This window comes from Talpa europaea (genome assembly GCF_964194135.1).
Source record: "Talpa europaea genome assembly, chromosome: 5".
Lineage (NCBI taxonomy): Eukaryota > Metazoa > Chordata > Mammalia > Eulipotyphla > Talpidae > Talpa > Talpa europaea.
Window position 1 is genome coordinate 120,679,449 of NC_140071.1, and position 20,731 is coordinate 120,700,179.

The 20,731-nt window shown below is 40.5% G+C and overlaps 1 protein-coding gene across 11 annotated transcripts in view; it reads right to left on the reverse strand.

Annotated features, from left to right (window-relative positions):
- The window catches only part of LIMCH1 (LIM and calponin homology domains 1), a gene marked incomplete at its 3' end in the record, with an annotated part of 306,641 nt that overhangs the window by 164,886 nt on the left and 121,024 nt on the right, over positions 1-20,731 (reverse strand). For all 11 annotated transcript variants that reach the window (XM_084233757.1, XM_084233752.1, XM_084233753.1 and 8 more), the window contains exon 2: positions 20,625-20,695. In XM_084233757.1, coding sequence (XP_084089883.1) covers positions 20,625-20,695 — 71 coding nt within the window. The remainder of the gene's footprint in view (positions 1-20,624; positions 20,696-20,731) is intronic.

A 20,731-nucleotide genomic window follows, 5' to 3' on the forward strand; every position in this document is an offset into this window, starting at 1 on the left:
GTTTTTGAGAAGGTGAATTAGAGACATGCTCAGCACACGGTCTATGGATACAGTTGTTAAGAGATTAAAGATTTGGTTCTTTAAGGAATCCACTGCTGAGAGACTCAGGAATGATGCTGATATTCTGAATGACCACAGACTGCATGTTATAACACTTTGAAACACCTAATACCCAGCTTGTGGTAGCCTCTTAATCATCATTGAATAGTTATAAAATACAAACCGAAGAAATGTGTTTCTATCTGTAGTTTTGGTTTTTTTTTTTTTACATTTCAAATCACTACTCTGGGACAGAGAGGTTCTGTTTAGGCTGACTCTTCTAGCAGCCAATATAATAGCTCTTCAAGGGCACAACACTAAAATTAAAACTGCCTCCAAGGATACACAGGAGACCATGCAGGCATTTGGAAGTATTCCAACAAACAACTTAATTAGTATTGACTATAACATAAATGTTAAAGGTAAAAATCTTAAAGGATTGCAAAATTCAGCTTATTCTACAAGTCATTCAATTCATAAATTCAAATCTATTATTCTAAAGTTTGAGAGGAACAGAGAAGCTCTCTAGACCTTGACTGGTGAGCTGGGGAGGTCACGCTTAATCACATGGGAAACCACTTCATTCTTTGCAATGAGAGATTACGTCATCATCTCATTTGCTTGGTTTGTACAGCTGCAATAGGCCAAGATGATCCCAAAGTCACCTACTTTGTATCCCCTTTAACTTGTCTCAATGATGTTTTTCTATGGGGTTTCCTTGATCACTTTATGAACTTAACTATGTACCTTAGAAAAATGTGTGTGTACTTTCATTTAATCTAACATGGTATCTGTTTTTGAACCTGAGCATGAGATCAATTTAACCTTTACCATAAACCCATTACAGATGTTATTTTTAAAGATTTCCTTTTACATTTGCCTTGGCAAAAGTAAGAAAGTTAGTAACCTCTGAGGTCACGAAAAATTGACTAAAATGTAGGGAAAAGTGAAACCTGACCAAAGGGGGATTTTATTTTTTTAAAAATATTTTATTATATATTATTCTTACATCTTTTTTCATTTTTGCACAATGTATGCATTTTTGTTTTGGTTATATTCCCCATACAATTGCACCCCCCCCCTTGTTTTGACTCTAGTCTTTCCTTTCCCTGACCCTCCCTCCCCCCCACTGCCCCGTAGTGTGTCTCTGGCTTATAGTTGCTTGTTGATTTTGATTTTACTTTGTATTAATTAGTCGTTTTCCTGGTCCCTTATTTAGGTTTTCTAAATTCCTGCTATGAGTGAGACCATCCGGTATTTTTCTTTTTCTTTCTGACTTATTTCGCTGAACATGATTCAAAGGGGGATTTTATATGAACAAAATAGTGATGGAATGAAAATTACCATCATTAATATCTACCAAATGTCTGGGTGGGGGAGGGCTATGCATCTCCAGAATGTGTGAAGTATAGTCTATTTAATTATCTGCCTTGAACTTTGGAATTATCTGCCCAAACTTTAGAATAATAGATTTGAATTTATGAATTGAATGACTTGTAGAATAAGCTGAATTTTGCAATCCTTTAAGACTCTTACCTTTAACATTTATATTATAGTCAATACTAATTAATATTATCTATCTTTCATATCAGAAGATATCACAGTACTACTACCGAAGATATCACAAGTACTTTAGAAAGACTTTGTAGACTTGAAAATCTGAGAAGTTAGGACTGACTCAGAATTCTAGGACTTAGCAGTGCCATTATTACTTTCTCTCTGGTTTCACTGATATATAATTTACATATAACATTGTTCTAAATTAAGGTGTTTAATAGGATTTAATCCATGTATATACTATAAAATGATTACCATAATAATTTATGTTAATATCCATCTCCTGACATAGTTGTGATTTTTTTTCTTTTGATGAGAACCTTTGCAATCTATTTTCTTAGCAACTTTCTAACACATAATACAGTATTATTAACTAGAGTCGCCAAGCTCTACATTACACCCCTGGAAGCTGTTATTATTCTAATTGAGCGTCCATGGCAGAGACTCTTCACCTCCTGGCTTAGGCTACGGATAGGCTACATTTTCCTCCCTGCATAGCAATTTTCTACAGTGATGGAACAGAGGTCTGGTCAACAGGGTGTGAGTAGAGAAATATATACATCACACCTCACTTGCCCCTAAAGCCTCTCAAGCAATTCTCCATGCTCTCTTCCCTCCTTCATTTACTAGTTAGATGCTGACACCAAGAAAGACCTTAGAAGTCATGTGCTGAGAATGGAATCTCTCTGAGCTGGGGTCCCTGAACTACCTGTGTCTAAATCATCTCCACCCTTTCCTGCTGCCAAAATTGGACTCCCCAAGAGTAAGATAAGTACATTTCCACTGTATTAGAACACGGAGAGTTCCAGAATTTGTTCATTCAGCACCCAGGATTATCTGAACTATTTATACCTCTCCAGAGGAACTTTTCCAATAAGTAGGGGTCCTACTTTGCCAAAACTGTACCCAAGAAAAGATCCTATCCTAGCATGAAAAATTAAACATCTGGACACATCCTTTCCCCGGGTTTTGCTGGGAAGGGAGCAGGAAGGGGAAGAGCTCAGATTTAGAACAGTATAAACAAATGGGCCCATTTTCATTTTCCTACATTTGCCACAGGAAAAAAACTCTTCTTTCATATCACTTCTGTTCTTAAAAAACCCTAATGAAATAATTTAGAAGCAGGGGGAGGGGACATATAGCAAATATTTGAACATCTTAGAGTCCTTCTGATTCATTTTCAATTTCTCTCATAGTCCCCACCTTGGCACGACCATTCCTGCTGTTGGGAAATTATGAAATTTTTGGACAAGAAGCGATCTAAAAGTAAATAAAATAATCCTAGTAAGGAAATTGTCAGTAGCATATGTGTAAGGTCAGAATTCCTGAGTGTCAGAGTTAGGAGTACAAACTGAAATTTCTGAACCTTGATGTTTTACCTTCTTGTATTTCAACAACTACTCCCCAGCCACCAGTCTCTGCCATCTTAATCACACTGCTTGCTGCACCCTAAATGACCCCCTCTCAACCTGGTTTGGCCATGCTACTTCCCTAGACCAATGACTGCCAGGCTCCTGAATGCCCATTGGGTGTCCTCTAAATGCCTTCTCCTGGTAACTGAGTCCCTTCACCCCAAACTGCCTTTCCCACCATGCCTCTCACGCAAGGGTCTTCGTGTTTTCATAAGCTACAAGTTTAGGATGACACCGAGCTGTGTAAGTTGGCAATACATGAACAAAATGTAGTATAACCAAACAAAGTGGGGATGGACATGACTCTGACACAGACAATAATATGTATAATCTTCATTGTGCTGCATAGTAATTATTTGTAAATGATTGTAATTAGTATTTCTTTTGCACAGCTAAAACCTGGTATGGCTGGGTTTACTGTCAGAATGATGGGAGAAAATGTGAAATGTAAAATTGCTGTTATGCAGCTCTGAAAGCTTCTGTATGCAGACTTGAGCGGGACAAGCAGCCAGCCCCTTATCCTCCACACTGCTTCAGCAAAAAGTGCACAGAACCAAGAGTTCAAGGATTAGGGTCCATAACATTCCAAGAGGAATTGGAGCCTCCTGAGATATGAAAACTTGGGCTCAAACCCCAACTCAGAAACTCATCAGACAAGCTATTTGAGGATTCAATATGTATGAGCCTCAATGCTCTCCTCTGTAAAATGGCACAATGATAACTATTCATCAGTATGAGAGGGAAATAAGGTATGTAATATATTTAGCACAGGTCTGGTGGACAACACGCACTTGATAAATGGCAGCTATTATTATCATCTCTTCCCTCCAAGTAGATTTCCACCCCAGCCCATCCCCTAGATAGAAATCCGATGAGTCAACCATTGTTCAGTTCTCCTTCCCAGCATCCTGCCGGTGCATAGTTGGGAGTTGGGAGAGCAAAAGGACAGAAGTGAGGAATGAAATAATGTTAGTTCTTTGGGAGGGCAGGTCCCCACGGGCGTAGTCTCTAAAGCTGGGGATGGGGAGGAAGGAAGGGAGGGTGCCGACAAAGGGGAGGCAGTAAGAAGCTCCAAGGACAAACCGCTCTATTGCAGCTGTGGCCAATGCTTCCTTGCCAAAGTCTAGCCTTTAACTCCTATTGCCCCATCACACTTGCTATCCTGAGGGTGATGTGGAAAAGCCAAGAGCTGAAGGGGCCCTTTGACAGTTTAGAAAGAGGAGGTCAACTCCTAAGGTGACTAACTAGAATTCTGAATCCATTTCCCATTAAATCCAATATTATTATCAAACACTCTCTCTACCACAGGTGCCCAGCTAAACCCACACCCCTTCAGAGGACTGGCTTCTGCAGTGGGACTAAGACTATCTCAGATGTGGTATGGGCTCCCTAAAACTTTGTGAACAACACTACCAGTTCTATGTGAAATAACTTCAAGTTCTAAATGAGTGACTTGGAAGAGAATTTTGGAAAGGTAAGATGTGCATGTGAAGGGTGCAAAGTAAAGATGGGCACAGTAAGACATAAGACAAGCATAGGGAACATTTTGCTTCTTGAGAGGCATGCCATTTTACTCAAATATTTGTGTTTGGTGCACAGCAGAAATCAATCAAGTGTCTACTGCTACCAAATGTAATTTGAAATTTCCTAAAAAGCAAACCATTTCTGTATAGAGACTTTGCTGGTTGCCTGTTGATCCATGGTTGCGGTTGAAACTAGTTAATACACTATTAGATATTTTGCAAACTGATCCAGTACCTACATTTCATGTCCAGTCTATCCTATCTTATATTTATTCTAGGTCTGTCCACAATTCCTCCTCTGAGTATACAAAACCCCTTTATATTGTTGAGCACTTTCACATACTTATTACTATTCCCTCTAACTTCACTTTTCCACAGACTTCTCTTCACCCTTTTGTAGAATAGCAGACTTCTATTCATCCTTCAAAACCCAGTTTATGGTCAACTAATCTTTGACAAAGGAGCAAAGACTATGCATTGGAGCAAAGAAAGTTTGTTCAATAAATGGTGCTGGGAAAACTGGGTCGCTACATGTAAAAGAATGAAGCTTGACCACTACCTCACACCATGCACAAAAACCAACTCAAAATGGATTAAAGAACTAGACATAAGATCTGAAACCACAAAATACATAGAAGGAAATATAGGTGAAACACTACATGATATGCACATCAAAGACATCTTTACAGACACATCACCCAAAGCAGTGATAGTGAAGGCAAAGATAAACAGCTGGGACTACATCAAATTAAAGAGTTTCTGCACAGCAAAAGAGACAATAACAAAAACAAAGAGAAACCCCACCGACTGGGAGAACATTTTTGCACACAACACTAATAATAAAGGACTGATCACAAAAATCTGCAAAGAGCTGATGAGACTCAACAACAACAAAGAAAATAATCCTGTCAAAAAATGGGCAGAAGAGCTAAAGAGAAACTTCTCTGAAGAGGAAATGCAAATGGCCAACAGGCATATGAAAAAATGTTCAACATCACTTGTAATCAGGGAAATGCAAATCAAAACTACCATGAGATACCATCTCACACCAATGAGAATGGCACATATTAAAAAAACTAGCAACAACAAATGTTGGTGAGGATGTGGAGAAAAAGGGACTCTTCTGCACTGTTGGTGGGAGTGCAAACTGGTCCAACCACTATGGAGAGCTGTGTGGAGATTTCTGGACCTACTAAACATAGAGCTTCCATATGATCCAGCAATTCCACTCCTAGGTATTTACCCAAAGGACACAGAAACATCAGTTCCAAATAGTACCTGCACCCCTATGTTTATAGCAGCACTGTTTACAATAGCTAAGCTTTGGAAACAACCCAAATGCCATAGATGACTGGATCAAGAAGATGTGGTACATATACACCATGGAATATTACTCAGCATTCAAAAAAGATAAACACATGCAATTTGCAGCAACATGGATGAAGCTGGAAGGGATCATGCTCAGCAAAATAAGCCAGAAAGAAAAAAAAAATACCAGATGGTCACACTCATAGCAGGAATCTAGAAAACTTAAATAAGGGACCAGGAAAAAGAATAACTATAAGAAAGTGAAAATCAAAATCAACAAAAACTATGAACCAGAGACACTCTATGGGGGGTGGGGGGCAGGGAGGGGAGGGATTGGGGTCAAAATAAGGAGGTTGCAATTGTATGGGGAATATAAAAATAAAATTTATTTTAAAATTAATTAATTAATTAAAAAAAAAACATAAATTCACCAAACGAAGGAACACCAAAAAAAAAAAAAACCCAGTTTAAATATTACTTCTTCTCTAATGAAGCAATGTAAACTTCTTCTCTCATTTCCTATGTAGAGGTTATATCTCCCACCTCTGGCTCCTAATACTCTCTGGCTTCCCTAATTAGCACATATTACAGAAGCTGGGAAAGGTTTAGTCTTCTCCGTAACCCCAACTCAACTATAAGCTTCATTTTGTGTTTGCTGAGTAAATTTATAATGAAATGAATAACAATTGCAAGGTTTGGGAAACCCAAGTTTTGAATATCCCAAGGATTGAAGGTACATTAGCAATTTTGCAAGTGTTGTCATTTGGACAACACTTTCAGTCATCTTCTCAAGCAACCACATTGCACAAAGATTATCTGATGTGCTCCTGACTTGTTCCCACCAATGACTGTTATTTCACTAAGTTCCTGTTGGTCTGTGGGATAGGACAGATAGTTGGGAGCCAGTTGGCCCCTACAGAGGCAGTAAAGTTCTGGGTTCTTTTTGATGTATCAGAAGACACACAAATGGGAAGAGTATGTTGGGGAAGGAAATCCTGGCCCCTTCCTCTGGCTAAGCATAAGTCATTCGGCTGGTGGCGGACTGGTGTGCAACAGAAATACAAATTGCAGTCATATTCAGAGGAATGGAGACCGCGTTCTTGAGGCCAGAGGCACTGGCAGGGAAGGAATCGGCTACATGCAAAGCCTTTTCATCTGGGGTAGGAAAGAATCTTTAAGAAGAGAAAAATGATGCAGTATATAAGCAATCAAGTCTCATTTCACATTCCATGGTCTTTCTTTACCTACCTTTTTTTTTTTTTTTTAAGATTTATTTATTTGGGCCTCCCCGGTGGCGCAGCGGTTGAACACTGGGTTGCGAAGCTGCCCGCAGCCTCTGCAGCGCGGGTTCGATCCCCGGCTGCTCCCCGGCCACCAGAGGAGGGTCCCACATGGCGCACAGACCTCTCCTGCCACCCGCTGCTGCCCTCAGCAGTGTACTTCAGTCCTTCTGCCTGCTCTGCTCCCTGCTCTGGCTCTGGTGAATTCTCTCACCCTCCCGCGCTTCTGACTGTACCCAGTGCATGTATAAACAAACAAACAAGCAAATAAATAAATAAATAAAAACATGCCTCTATAAAAAAAAAAAGTTTAAAAAAAAGATTTATTTATTTATTTATACAAGCACTGGGTACAGTCAGAAAAGCGGGAGGGTGAGAGGATTCACCAGAGCCAGAGTGGAGAGCAGAACAGGCAGAAGGACTGAAGTACACTGCTGAGAGGAGCAGCGGGAGAGACAGGAGAGGTCTGCGCGCCATGTGGGACCCTCGCCGGTGGCCAGGGATTGAACCGGCGCTGCAGAGGCTGCGGGCAGCTTCGCAGCCCAGCACTCAACCGCTCTGCCACCATGGGAGAACCTTTCTTTACCTACTTTCATGCTTCTGATTTTAACAAGTGTGAGTCTTCATTTTAGTTTTGTAATTTCCTTTACATTTTGGGGAGAAGTCGGTGGAATTTTAATGTAATTAATAATCTATAGCACATTTTTTTCAATAAAGTCCTAAAATATGAGCAACCAGTACATCTAGAAATGTACTAGGTGACATTTGTTGAAATGGTAGACTATGACTTTTCTGTACATCTCACAGTATTCGCAACCATCATTGCAAACTAATTTGAGCTTCCCTTCTTCTTGATGAAACCCCATATCCATTAGCTTTATTCCCCACTCCACCCAATCATCACCTTGTCCAAAGCAGCCACTACTCTACCTTCTGTCTCTATAGATTTGCCTGTTCTGGATATTTCATATCAATGGGATCATATAACATGTGTTTTCTTGACTGGCTTCTTACACTCAGGGTTATGTTTTAGGCTCAGGCATGTTGTGGCATGCATGGATAGTTAATTCCCTTTTATGGCTGAATAATATTGCATTGTATGAATATACACCATTTTATCTATCCAGCCAACAACGGATGGATATTTAGGTGTTTGCAACATTTGTCTCTAATGAATAATGCTGTTATGAACATTTGTGCAAAGTTTTTGTTTGGACATACATTTCCATTTCTCGTGGATATGTATCTAGAAGTATAATTGCTGGCTCTATGGTAACTTAATGTTTACTCTTTTGAGGAACTTCCAAATTGTTTACCAAAGTGACCAGCGAGTTTACATTTCCATCTGCAATGGATGAAGTTTCTGATTTCTCCCTATCAGTGCCACACTCTCTTCCTCTTTTATTACAGCCATTCATAAGGGTGTGAGGTATATTTCATGGTGGTTTTGATTTGCATTTCTCTAAAGATTAATAATGTTGAGCTTCTTTTTATGCACTTATTGTCCATTTGTATATCTCTGGACAAATATCTACTCATATATATATCTTAGGCATTTTTAATTGGATTGTTTATCTTTTTATTACAGAGTTCAGAGTCCTTTCTATAGTCTAGATACAAGTCCCCTACAAATGTATAATTTGAAGGCGCCATTAATTGCAGGAGAAATATTTTAAATTTCTATATAGTCCAGTTGATCTATTTTTTTATCATTTATACTTTTGATGTTATATGCAATAAATCATTGTCAAATTCAAGACTACAAAGGGCATCTCTGGTAGCCTAGGAGTTAAGTCTCAGTGCTATCACTGCTACAGCCTGAGTTTGATTCTGGGCCAGGGAGCTAACCCATATATGGCACAGAAGAGCTCTCCTACCTTGCCCACTGCTCCCCTTACCAGTTTATTTCAGTAAATCTGCCTGTTCTGCTCCCCACTCTGTCTCTGGTGAATCCTTGCATCCCTATCCCAACTCTGGCCTACACCCCAGTTCTTCTATGCAAAAAAAACCCCAAGACTACAAATATATACTCCTGTGTTATATTCTAAAAACTTTATCATTTCAGCTATTAGATTTTTGAATGATCCATTGAGTTAATATAACATGGCTTTAATACACATGTATCAATTAATTATCAACATATTAATAATTTCAGAAATGTTAATTTTGGAATACTCTTCCTTCTTCCCATTCTTCCTCCAAAAACATATCTTGTACCATGTACAAGAAACATTAAGCATGGAAAGGTGGGTATGACACTATACTATGTCAGGGAATTTATCATCTAAATAGAAACATACAGCCTCAAGGGTAGTGTGACGGGTACTAGCTTTAGGCACAGCCAAAATACTTCTTAAACCAGAATTAAGAGATAGAGCACTTGAAATCAGGGTAAATAGTTGTTGCAGTCATAAGTGCTAAGAGGAGAAAGTAAGTACTGTGTTTAGGCTGCAGCCAGAGGGGCACCTTAGTGGAGGAAAAGATGGTCCCCAATGTGGGGTTCAGGGTGTCAGGAAATGGTCAGGGAAGAGAGTATCTCAGGTGACTGACATGAAATGCACAGGAAAGGGGAAGCACAATGGGAATTGCTGGCACAATAACATTCTCTGTGTCAGTGCGCTGGATGGCACAGATAAGCCAAATGGAAACTACCAACCCAGAGTGAGCAGCACTGGGCTCCAGGCAACAGAACAACAACTGTGCCCTGTCTCATGGGAAGGGGCATCAGGCACTCTGAAGCCATGTTTGGGAACATGAGGCTCATGGCAGAAGCTATAGTGGCTTAAGGAAAGGCAGCCACTAGAGCTAGAACAAACCACTGAGTCAGAAAGTCTTAAATTTTATGTTTCTTTTCATTCACTCTTTCTTCGTCCTCTTTGTAAAGAGGGAAGTCTATTTCTGCACAGCTAACTTTAAAAATAAATCATTTATAAGCTGGGTCCTTAATGGCTATTTAAGAAAAGGTCCTCTCCTGTGAATAACCAAAGGAAACATTTAGAATGGCAAGCTTGAGGCAGGAATTTTGCACACTTCATTGTGGCAAGTCAGCCCACCCAGTCTGACAGCCCAGCAGAGACCATCAAAAAATGGATTATTAAGAGGATACAATTAGGGAGCTACTAAATCCTCTCAAATGCAAGCAAAGCCTAATCCAGCATATAACCCCAGAGAGAGGCCACGGGATAGCCAGTTTCCTCTCTGCCACAAGCCAGCTGTATTTAAACCATGCTATTATTTTTAAGTCAAATGATAATTTCAATTAACATGAAACAGATTTATTCAAGAGGAAAATGGTTAAACCTGTGATTTAAGTGAGCAGAAATTTAATATTTTATTAAGATTGATAGGGTAAAGGCAATCATTACAATTTGAAATAAGTGGTTCCTGAATGACAATTTTGCTAAATTAAGTTTCATTCACATTTTTTGGAAGTATCAGAAACAAATTCTATAATTGCCTTACTGAGTGCAGGCCAAGTAAAACTATGTTTTAAAAGAAAAGAAATTATGACAAGGATCATATAATTTTAAATGGACAAAATATTTGCAGATGGATGAGCTTGAGAATGTTTCAAAAGCACTACATTCAAATGCACAAGAATCTTCTTCCTCTCCACCCCAAGAGATTCTCATAACTGATGTGAAAGAGCAGTTTGAATGGGAAAAGTATCTGTGTTAAGAGTTCCTCTTTTTAGTAGGAAGTGTTTATATGGTGAGAATTCAAACAAATAAAAATAAAAGGAAACATGGGGGGTGGGGGGTTTATTCTGTTCATCACAAGTCCTATAAATGTACCGTTCCTGTTCTCACTTGTTTTCATCTTGTCTAACAGAAAGCTGTAGGGGATACTCAGTCCTTGTCCAAGCCCCACCTAAGCCAGGCCAGTTTTCAAACAAAAAGCAGCTTTTCATTGGAGGTCTAAAAAAAAAAAAAAAAAGCAAAATGCAGTGGGTTGACATGTCCTCACTTGAACTTAAAAAGCTTAATGAGTCTTGGTGCCGAAAAGCTGGAGAGAGGCCACATCAGGGAGGCCAATTGTGATTTGGCAGAAAGACAAGGGAGAACCCTGCACAGAAGGCCTATCAAATTCTGACCAGCCTACTAAGGCCAAAATCAGTGAAGGCAAAAGAGACCCAAGTGTGCTGAGAGAGAGTGCTCTAGACAAAGAGTTCAAAGCACTCTTGCTCTACCACCCTCGGTCTCCATCAAATCACCCACAAAGGTGGGTGGCAGATCTGATTCAGGTTGGTCACCCATCAGGGTTGCTGTGAGGATTAATAGAGGGACAGATCTGTGAATATTGAACAAAGAAATGAGGATCAGAAGGCACCAGTCTGGAGTTGCCAGCAGCTACAGTGACCGGGCATCCCATTTAGTGGAAGACAGTCCCAGATTTCATTTGTTGTTCCAGCTTCAAAATGCCCCTTCACTCTCAAAAGTATCTCATTTTAGTGACAGCCTGTGTGGTTGTGCCAGGAATCAGCTATTGGGTCATTAACCCATTTCTTTCAATAGTTGGGGAAAATACTGCATGCAGTTTAGAGTCAATGTTATAGCTTGCAACAACCTGTTGAAATGATGCAAAAGCATAATCTGGACCACATTATTACTAGGTGGAATCATGAGCATTTGATCGGCAGTTCCCAGAGATGGTGATTAATTAATTAATAAGGATCTTCAGTGCATTTTTCTAGTACTTGCTTGACCCATCCTCAAGCAGACTTCATGCAATACAGGTGACCTCCAGCTGTTTAAAAGTCTTCCTTGTTCCCTGCTTCCCAGGGCACTTTCCTGAGTTTCTGCTCATCTCTCTGATTATCTTTTTGTGACCTTCTTTCTCTTACCTCTCACCCAGGGGAGAGACTTGCCCTAACTGAGGCCTTGTCCGCTGTTCTTGATGTGATCTTTCCCTCAGAAAGACTGTCCTTGAGGCCAACAATAGCTGGCAAGTTCACTCTGAATAAGTTAAACCCCTCCTCTCTCTCTTCAGTTCCAGATCCAACAACACAGGAGTCTACTCCCTGGATGGGTTGTCTCTACCCTAAACCCACCCCACCCAAAGGAAAATCATGACCTCTCCCCAACGGACACCCTCCCCACTTGCATCAGGAGCCCCATCCCTGCTTGTCATTAACAATAGAAACACTGAATTTATTTTTTTAAGTATTTTCTTTCATTCATCTATACCCTCTACCAGATTCTGCTGATTTCTTCCAAATTCTCACTTCTAGGGCTCTGGAGATCAAAGAGGAAAATCCTATCAGTTACAACTTCCTGAGTGATCTTGATCCTGCCTACTTCTCCTTCCCACCGACCTTCATCTCATACCACTGTCCCCCTGTTTTCTATATTTTGGCTAAACAAGCTTCTTGAAATTCCTCCAATACATAGAACTTCTATTTTTAGGAATTTCAAAAACATTATTCTTTCATTCTAGAACCTGTTTCTTCATTCTTTCCTGGCTAATTTCCACTCATCATTCGTATCTCTGCCTCAATAAAACTTCCTAAGGGAATCTGAGATTTATACTTCGTATAATGCCAGGATTGAGATTCCAGATCTGATCAGGACACCTGTTACATGATTTTACAATGCATTGGTCTTTCTAGTAGCTTACCATGCTTCTAAGGGGTTTTTGAGGGCTAGGTGAATGATGGGAGAGAAGCCCTCCCACTGCCAGGCAGATCTCTGTATATACCACACATAGCAAACTCCTCCTGCCGCCAAACTCTTCCATCTCAGCTTATTCTCACCTGAAGTAAAATTCACTTGTAACAGCTCCCCAGTAACTGTTTCCCAAATGACAACAATCTTCATGACTTCATCTTAAATCTCAGAGATTAAATCTTGGTCACTTGTGCATTTACTCACACACTGGCTTAAACTGTAACCTAACTGCTCTGTGTGTGTATTCAATTCCCAAGCACATTATAAAACTCTTGAAATCAGGGAGCAGGCCTTTGATTCCCTTTTTATGCCTCTCAGTGTCTAATTTGGGGCTGTGCTGAACATGGGCAATATCCAACGAGTTCTCCATATAATAAAATGATTCCATGCCAAGCTATGCCATCAAGTTCTAATCCAACATATGAGGCTAGCATATATCTGTGCAACCACATGTCACGCTGAAATCAGGACAAGAATCCAAGGTAAGTCCCCCTTCTTAGAAAAAGAGCTCATTCATCAGTGGTGATATAAACAAGTGTTTGCCAACAGATCTCTTATCTTCAGAAAATTATTTCAGCAACATAAAGACTGAAACAAAAATCCACTAAGACATTCTTAATTAGTCACTTATTTACAGACTAACATTCTCAGACTTTATAGTCCATGAAAATGTGTCTGTACAACCAAACCTGTAAGTTCATCTTTATGACTGCTAGGAAGATGGAGCTTTAATGGAGTCTTTTTTTTTTTTTTAAAGATTTATTTATTTATTTATACAAGCACTGGGTACAGTCAGAAGTGCGGGAGGGTGAGAGAATTCACCAGAGCCAGAGCGGAGAGCAGAGCAGGCAGAGTGACAAGGTACACTGCTGAGGGGAGCAGCGGGCAGCAGGAGAGGTCTGCGCGCCATGTGAGACCCTTGCCGGTGGCCGGGGATCGAACCGGCGCTGCAGAGGCTGCAGGTAGCTTCGCAGCCCAGCGCTCAACTGCTGCACCACTCTCCTAATGGAGAGTCTTACACATAAAGAAAACAAACTTCCGTCCTTTGATCACCCAGTGCTCAGAGATAGGTAATTCCTTACATAAAATTCTGTGTGTGTGTTGGGGGTGAGGATGGTGAGAGGAATGAAAGACGGGGAAGAGCAAGAGGATGGGGCTGATGAAGAGGAGGTGAAGGAAGCCACTGGATCACTGGATTGAAGAGGAGAAAAGATAAGAAAAGAGAAAAGAGAGAAGAGCAGGGACAGGGGCTGGGACAAAATATGATAATGACCATGCCAGCTAAAACTGGGAGAAAGTAAAAAGTCACTGAGAGTCAGGTAGCTTAGGCAAAACCTTACTAGAACTCTCAATTTATTCAACAAGTAACAGCTGTGTTATGTGCCAGATCAGTGTCCAGTGAGGGAAACCCAAAGGTAGATAGAAGGGGTCTTCAGGAAGCTTTCAATTTGGTGCAGGAGGCAGATGTGGGTGGGGTAAAGAGGTCGAACACTGGGACACGCGCTAAAGCAGACAAGGCACACAAGAAGCCAAACAGGTACCCACTAATTTCGCTGGAGGGTTCCACAGCGGCTTCCCAGATTAGAAACCACAACAGTCTGGAGGGAGTAGGAAGAAATGACATCATCATAGAGGTCAAGGTTACTGTTTTCAAAACAATCGCTCTGGGCTCCAGCTCTGCCAAAGCTCATTATTCACAGATGGTCAAGTCTGCAAGGGACCCAAACTTTCTTGTCCAGCTTTTGATCACAGACTAGGCAAGAGAAGATAGAAAGTAAAATCCAAACTGGTTCATCCTGTGGCTTGTTGACAGCCCTAGGGAGAAAGCTGACAAGCACACAGTGACAGAGTTGCATTGAATACGTCATACTGATAATTGACTTCAGGCTTATTTCCAAGAATAATAATGAGCACAGTCAGTCGTCCTGAGTGCCAACCAAGCGCCAGGGAGTGCTGAGTGTTTTACAATATTCTCTCACTGGAATCTCTCAGGGATCATATGAGGTAGTAATTTCCCCATTTCATAGATGAAGGGAGAAAAGTTAACATTTAAGCAACTGCTACATTCCAAGCACTAAACAAAGAGTTTTAAAGATATTATCAATTCATTCAATGCTCAGAACGGCCATATAAACTGGTACAATTTTCTGTTTTTATAGATTAGGAAATTGGGGCTTAAGAGTTTAGGTAACTTGCTTAAGGATACACAGGAGGCAAATCTAGGATTTGGACTGCCTGGTAGGTTGAACCATATTGAATCACATTATGTGACTGTTTCGGTCTAATGCGCCATTCATGGGATTCAACCTAAGGTTTCAAAAAATCTAGTCACCATCAACTATATTCTCTCATGAAAGGATTCAAACTGGCTTAAGTTGTATATCTATATCTATGTATCTTTGGACAGTAATGAGAGAAAGAAAAGAGTGGCGAGAAGAAGAAAAATCAAACTACAGAAAAGAAAGAAAAGTGTATTCCCTGCAACGCAGTGTGGTGACTATTACCATTTTGTACACTAGCTATATCTCTTTCTGCTTGTGCCTCTTTTTTCCTGAGCCATCTGCTTCTATTTCCAGGCTAGATGGGCAATCATTACATTATTCTTATAATTTTTCTGTAAGTTTGAAACTTTTCAAAATAAAAAATGTGGCGGGAGTGACTTGTAGAGAAACTCCAGAGAAAATCTCTTTATTTGATTTACCCAATAGCATGTAGCACAAACTCAATTACCTGATTTTATGAGGGCAAACAATTTACATGGAAAATTAACTACATAGTCTTTATGGGCTGGCAAACTTATTCTGTAAAGACTAGAGAGTAAACATTTTAGGCTCTCTAAGCCACATACAAACTTTTGTTTCATTTTATTTGCAACCCTCTAAAAAGTTAAAAACTTCCTTAGCAAGGAGTCCAGAACTAAAACAGGCAAGGGCTATAATTTGCTACCCCCTGATAGAGATGGAATTCCATAGAGTTCTGTATGAAAAATAAAATTATATTCAGGAAAACAAGTCAGAAACTTTCCTTGCTGGAAATATTTCAGAACAGACTGATCTGGGTGCTGGGAAGCACATCGACTCCATGCTGGGAAAAGCTTCTTTGGGGAATGATTCTTTGCAGCCTTCCTTTCATACCCTTACATCCTCAAGGACATGAAGCAATATTCAGAGAACCTTCTAACAGCATGATTCTTGTCACACATTCACAGCTTTGTCACACTTTGACCTCAGACCTTTGATTTAATGTTCAACAGAGGACCAACATCGTCTGAGGACTTAACCTCCAAAAGTTCAACTACACACACTTGGCAAAAACAACAGTGGAAGAGAAAGACAATTACAGAAAAAACAGATCCACAGTAATTCTATTGTGTACATATACCTCATTTCACACTTGCTATTACTGTAAGGTATATATTTATGCATAATTATTTTTTTAAAGATTTATTTATATATTTATTTATTTATTTATACAAGCACTGGGTACAGTCAGAGGCACGGGAGGGTAAGAGAATTCACCAGAGCCAGAGCGGGGAGTAGAACAGGCAGAAGGACTGAAGTACACTGCTGAGGGGAGCAGCGGGTGGCAGGAGAGGTCTGCGCGCCATGTGGGACCCTCGCTGGTGGCCGGGGATCGAACCGGTGCTGCAGAGGCTGCAGGCGGCTTCGCAACCCAGCGCTCAACCACTGTGCCACCAGGGAGGCCCTATTTATGCATAATTATTGCTGTATACACGGAAAGCTTATGCAAAGCCATGTGCACTTCCCAGGCGAAGTAAAAGTGAGTGGTATTGATGCCACTCAATTTCCATCGCCTATGCCTCCTGTAGGTTTCATCTTTTCTCTCTCCTGTCTCTCAGGTCCACGCCTCTCCTTTATCTCCATCTAGTTTTGATGGCGCTACCGAAGAAAGCCAAAGTCCCTGTATCTTCTGCCCACCATGTCTTCTATCCTCTCTCTCAACTCTCTCATGCCTCCACTTGCACTGAACTTGTCTTCTTAAGAGAGACCATCATTTTTCCAAGGCCACCAACCCCACGTAGTCCTTCCTCTCTCTATCGTGCTGGGACTTGTTTTCTGGCATCAATTTCATGCCATCACTTCTACTCCCTTCCCCCCTTCAGCCCCTCCACACCCATCCCTGCCACACACACACACACACACACACACACACTCTCTCAAAACCTATTGTTTTTCTCTCCCAATAAAACCCCAAATAGCAAGCCACTGCCAGATGCTTCAAGTAAACCACCCTCTCTGATCAGAGTGGTCCCAGAAGCAATGCTGGCTTGTAGTTTCCTCACATGCTGACTGAAGGGTTTCTGCAGTGGCTCAACAGGTTTCGAGGCACACCTTCAGGAGGTTAGTATCTGGGCACTGCCATACTTGCCACCACCAGCTGGCTCTGTGAGAGTAGCAAGAGCCTCTCCTTTTTCTTTTCAATCCTGGATTTAGCTGCTGAATACATCCTCTTACACATGGCTTTTCTGGAATACATAGCAGATCAGGAATATCTGCCAATTCCTCTTACCAGAATACAGTTTCGTCTGCATTGGGGCTTCCCTTTTTTTAGGGTTTTTGGCCTTGGCCTTGTTAACCTTGTCCCAGAATCATCCTTCTGAGCTTCTAAGTTTCTTCTATGTAGTAGCCGCCTTCTTAGCTTTTTCACCCACCCTCTTGCTAGGTGGGAAACAGAACTAAGGCTCCAGTTCCTAGTCTGTAAGCAACCATGAAAGGTTTCTAATAATGTATTTTTAATGCTGATACATGGATGACAGGTATGAGTTAGAATTCCTTAATCATCAGCATCCATGAAATACCCTTAGGTTCTAGAGTGACATAGTCTTAGACATGCTCACCTGCTCTCCAAAGACAGGTGTTTATTAGAACCTAAGTGGATCAATGTTTAGGACCCATCATTTTCCTGAGACTCTTCCAACTGAGCCTGTGCCATTAATCAACTCCAAACCTGAAAGTCTCCTTCCTTGCCAGATTGGTTTTGGTATAGCAGTTCCAGAAGACACAACTGCTCATCTCAGTCTATGACAACCCAATAAACTCACCTTGACTCAAACCCACCATTCCCTACTTCCACCCAAAAAGGTAGAAGGAAATCTTCCATTGATTCTGAACTTGACTGTATTCAGCTCCTGGTCACGCTTTTGTTTCCGGCGCTTGGCATATCCTGCACTTCGAAATTTGTTTGCATCTGGTTTCTCTGACTGCTGACCCAGCTTTTTCTCCTAGGCTCAGGTGCAGGCTCAGGCTACTATTTTTCTTTGCCTCAGGCTACCAGTGTAGTTCATCCATCTTAGCAAATTCTTTGCCAGGGCTGTCAGCTGGAGTTAAGTGAGAAGCTAAGCCTTGACCTGGTCCTCACACTCCAAAAATGCATGCTCCTTCACATCACCTGTGGATCTAAGTCTCTGTGAGGAGAGGATGCATTTGTCTTGGGCTTTGTCTTACCTTCTATCTATGTAACATGTGTTCATCTTTTCTTCTCTGCCTAGTTCTCTCCACCTTACCCTCAGGCTATCAGTAGACTGAGCCCTTTATTTATGTAAAGAAGCACCTGGCTTTAATCCATGCCTCTGTATTGTCTAACCATATTGTTTCCTAATCATGGCCTGGACCTAAAAGATCCACCTCTCTGCCCCTAAATAACCTGAACATTCATTAATGTTTGTAAAAGACTAATGGATAATGCCGCTGCACACATGGGGAGTCCACCTTCCTCAACATCTTCATCTAGGTAAGAAACAAACCCTATGCATAAATGTCCCTAAATCCAAACCCTGTCTTCAGGTAAACCCATTTAATCCACAGTCAGGTGAGCAATATTACGCTCTCAGATTCAGTCCTGGGAATACAGTGGCGAGGTGAACATCTATGAAAATCTTTGGAGAAAATGTTTGGTGAACAAAAATTGGTATGAAGACCCACCTGAACTTAGGGCAGAATGCACCTATGTTAGGTCTGATTCTGATTAACATCAAGAGAGGGCTAAGCCCAGAATCACCAGAAAGACAAGTTCATTGAAAACACAGGGTGGGTGTTTGGAGCCTGTCTGGGCTTATCTCCTGTGAGATGCTAAACTAATTATGGTTTACCTAGAGGTGAGCTCTGATGTAGAGTGAATAAAGGGGGAAAAGGTGACGAAAGAACTAAAGTACGGGAAGAGGACAGAGGCTCCATAGGAAGAAAGGTATGGAAAACAGTAATCTGAGCATGGAAACTTCTCTTTGAAGAAAGAAGGGCAGTGGAAGTAGCCATAAATAAATAAATAAATAAATAAATAGATAGATAAATAAATAAATAAATGGCACTGACATGAATGAATGTGCTGAAAGGTTCTGCATAACAACAATTTGTAAAACACTGTTTAATTTTTTCAGATACCTTAATCACATTATCCCCCTGAAATTTACAAATAGCTTATGAAAGAGAGGTGCATTATATAAGTTTTTTATTACCATTTTAGAGAGAAAAAAATGAGGCTTGAGGAGATTAAGTGATATATGGGGTGAAATAAGGTCTTCAGGTACTAGTTTTCAGGTATCGAAACCCGGGGTTCTTTCTGGACCTTTGTTGGTGGGCCCAAACAATACTCTGAAAGACACCAAAGTAAATGTCTTTTCTGTGTTACTCCAGTTACTCAAAGTAGAAGCTATGGTGACAGAAATAAGAACAGCTGTTTTCTAGGGGGTCAAGACCCACTGGGGAGGGGCATAAGGGAACTTCTCATTCTACATCCTGATTGACATACAGCTTTCAAAATGAGTTGTTTAGGAACAGTGCCTTTTATGTATGTATATTTCATCTCAATAAAAACATAAATCAGTATCTAAATTATAGAACTGGACCTCCCTGGTGGCCTAGTGGTTAAGTCTCAGTGCTATCACTCAGGGCCTGAGTTTAATCTCCAGCCAGGGTGCTAACCTAAATATGATGCAGCACACCTCTCCTGTCTCGCCCACTGCTCCCCGCAGCAGTGTATTTCAGCAGATCCACCTGTTCTGCTCCCCACTCTTTCTCTGGGGAATACACACACACACACACACACACACCCCACACCTCTGGCCTATACCCCAGTTCCTCCATGAAAAAAAAAAAAAGAAAGAAATTATAAATAAATAAATTACAGAACCTATTAAATAAATTCAAAATTTGAAATCTTGAACTTTATTACAGATGTTCATCCATTCCCTAAGTATTAGGTTCTAGCTTACTTTGTATCTAGAATGACTTTACAGAAAGTTCTTGAATCCATATCATAGCAACACTCTATGACAGAGCCCAGCTTCAAAACAAAAAAGTTTAAACACTGTAGTTATTGTTTAAATTCTAATGTGAACAAGTTAAATACATTCAAAATACCTCAGTGCAGTAGACCCAGTAGGAAGAATGTTACCTAGCATGCATTAAGGTGCTGTAAGTAAATAGAAGCACTGTTTTCATTTGGCACAAGATGCTTTTGCTGGGGGGGGAGGGAGGGAGGGAGGCAGAAAATCTGCTACATTTATAATTAAGTCCACATCCTTCTAGTTATCTAGGCCCAAATTCCTACATTATAAAAATTGGCTGGAGTTGAGTAATAGCTGCCAGCTACTCCCTCCTCAACTACTTTTAAACTTGCCACAGTCACCACCACACCCTATTGCCACCATGACACCCTCACCTTATGTTTGTGCTCAGTCCAGATACAAATTGTAAATAAATTTTAATTTCAGATACAAATTGTAAATAAATTCACAACAAAAAACTGGAAATTTTACAGACACACTTAATAGCATGAATATATTTTCTTAAATAAAGACAACTAAATATTGGCTATACTTACTCGCAGAGAAGAATTCCATTTTCTAACCCTGTACGAAAATCTTTATCACCAAAACTTCTGCCGGTTACTTGCTGAAAAAGAAAAAGAGAATACATAATTTTTTCTTT